General features: G+C 43.8%; 1 protein-coding gene across 1 annotated transcript; it reads right to left on the bottom strand.

The window, feature by feature from the left end:
* Window positions 1–312: 312 nt before the first annotated feature.
* LOC129764728 (actin, muscle-type A2-like) lies at window positions 313–1742 on the bottom strand. The gene is made up of 2 exons (XM_055764145.1): window positions 729–1742; window positions 313–658 (listed from the first exon to the last, which is right to left on the bottom strand). Exons 1-2 carry the CDS (start codon window positions 1651–1653, stop codon window positions 453–455), a joined length of 1131 nt encoding a protein of 376 aa, XP_055620120.1. The 5' UTR covers window positions 1654–1742; the 3' UTR covers window positions 313–452.

Below are 1742 nucleotides of genomic sequence, written 5' to 3'. Positions count from 1 at the left end.
ACGAGAAAAAAATCATTAAAACTAAACGTAATTTGATATGATTGATGCTCATTTCCAATTCAAAACCAGTAAAACCAGTAAAAAGATTACATTCTCTAGCTCATTCTGAGAAATTGTGTCCAACGTTTCGGTTGAAGCCGTCAAATGACCCTACTATCATTAATCATTGTTTTTTTTTATTTTGAATTATTTTTTTTTGAAAAAGAGCAAGGCACAGAGTTCAAAATCTGGTGAATACAACATATTATTTAGGACATAAACGCTTTTTCCAGAAAAAATCCATCTTCTAGAAAATAAGTTGATCATTTTCAGTTCATTTTAACTTAAATAGTAAGCACATTGTTCATTCCTTGTTTGAAAATAAACATTATAAAATAATTATTACAATAATTAAACGAATCTTAATAAATACAAGAACCCGAATCGCGCTTTCATTCGATCCCCAACCAACTCTAGAAACACTTGCGATGCACGATAGATGGACCAGACTCATCATATTCCTGCTTCGAGATCCACATCGACTGGAAGGTGGACAGGGAAGCGAGGATGGACCCGCCGATCCATACGGAGTATTTACGTTCTGGCGGTGCAATGATCTTGATTTTGATGGTGGTGGGCGCGAGGGCAGTGATTTCCTTCTGCATGCGATCGGCAATACCTAAAATATGAAACGAAAACATTTCTGAAAAAAAATCCTCCAGAATCTATATCATCGATTGGATACATACCTGGATACATGGTAGAACCTCCCGAAAGTACAATATTGGCGTACAGATCCTTTCGGATGTCTACATCGCATCGCATGATGGCGTTGTAAACAGTCTCGTGCACTCCACAGTTCTCCATACCAATAAACGCAGGTTGGAAGAGTGCTTCTGGGCAGCGGAACCGCTCAGCACCAATTGAGATTACCTGACCGTCAGGCAATTCGTAGGACTTCTCCAATGATGATGAGTTGGCAGCAGTCATAGATTCCTGTTCAAAATCAAGGGCAACGTAACACAGTTTCTCTTTGACGTCTCGAACAATCTCTCGCTCAGCGGTGGTTGTGAAAGAATATCCACGTTCAGTCATGATCTTCATTAAGTAGTCAGTCAAATCTCGTCCAGCCAGATCAAGACGGAGAATGGCATGTGGCAGGGCATATCCCTCAAAAATTGGAACCGTATGTGAGACACCATCACCGGAATCCGCGACAATACCGGTGGTACGACCGGAAGCATACAAAGATAAAACAGCTTGAATGGCGACGTACATGGCCGGTGTGTTGAATGTCTCGAACATGATCTGAGCCATACGTTCACGATTTGCTTTAGGGTTCAGTGGAGCCTCGGTTAGCAGAACTGGATGCTCCTCCGGGGCAACACGCAGTTCATTGTAGAAGGTGTGGTGCCAAACCTTCTCCATATCATCCCAGTTAGTAATGATACCGTGTTCGATAGGATACTTCAGGGTGAGGATACCCCGCTTCGATTGGGCCTCATCACCGACATAAGAATCTTTCTGGCCCATGCCAACCATTACACCCTGGTGACGTGGACGACCGACAATCGAGGGGAAGACAGCACGTGGGGCATCATCACCAGCGAAACCGGCCTTGCACATTCCGGATCCATTGTCAATGACAAGCGCTCCAGCATCGTCGTCACACATTTTGCGCACTCTTCGCTACCGAAACGTCGAAGCTAAAGAACCAACTTCCCGAGCAGATTATATCGCGGCCAAGAAAAGACTGGCCCGCC

Source organism: Toxorhynchites rutilus, chromosome 2 (assembly GCF_029784135.1).
Source record: "Toxorhynchites rutilus septentrionalis strain SRP chromosome 2, ASM2978413v1, whole genome shotgun sequence".
Classification (NCBI taxonomy): domain Eukaryota; kingdom Metazoa; phylum Arthropoda; class Insecta; order Diptera; family Culicidae; genus Toxorhynchites; species Toxorhynchites rutilus.
The sequence above is the reverse complement of the archived record's forward strand: the minus strand, read 5'-3'. Positions and strand labels throughout refer to the sequence as shown.

What these genes read in the sequence shown, in the direction of transcription:
- LOC129764728 (XM_055764145.1), bottom strand. Translation starts at nt 1,653, where the DNA reads ATGTGTGACGACGATGCTGGAGCGCTTGTCATTGACAATGGATCCGGA. An exon ending in AGGTTCTACCATGTATCCAG is followed by an intron (nt 659 to 728) that starts GTATGTATCCAA and finishes TTCATATTTTAG; the next exon opens with GTATTGCCGATCGCATGCAG.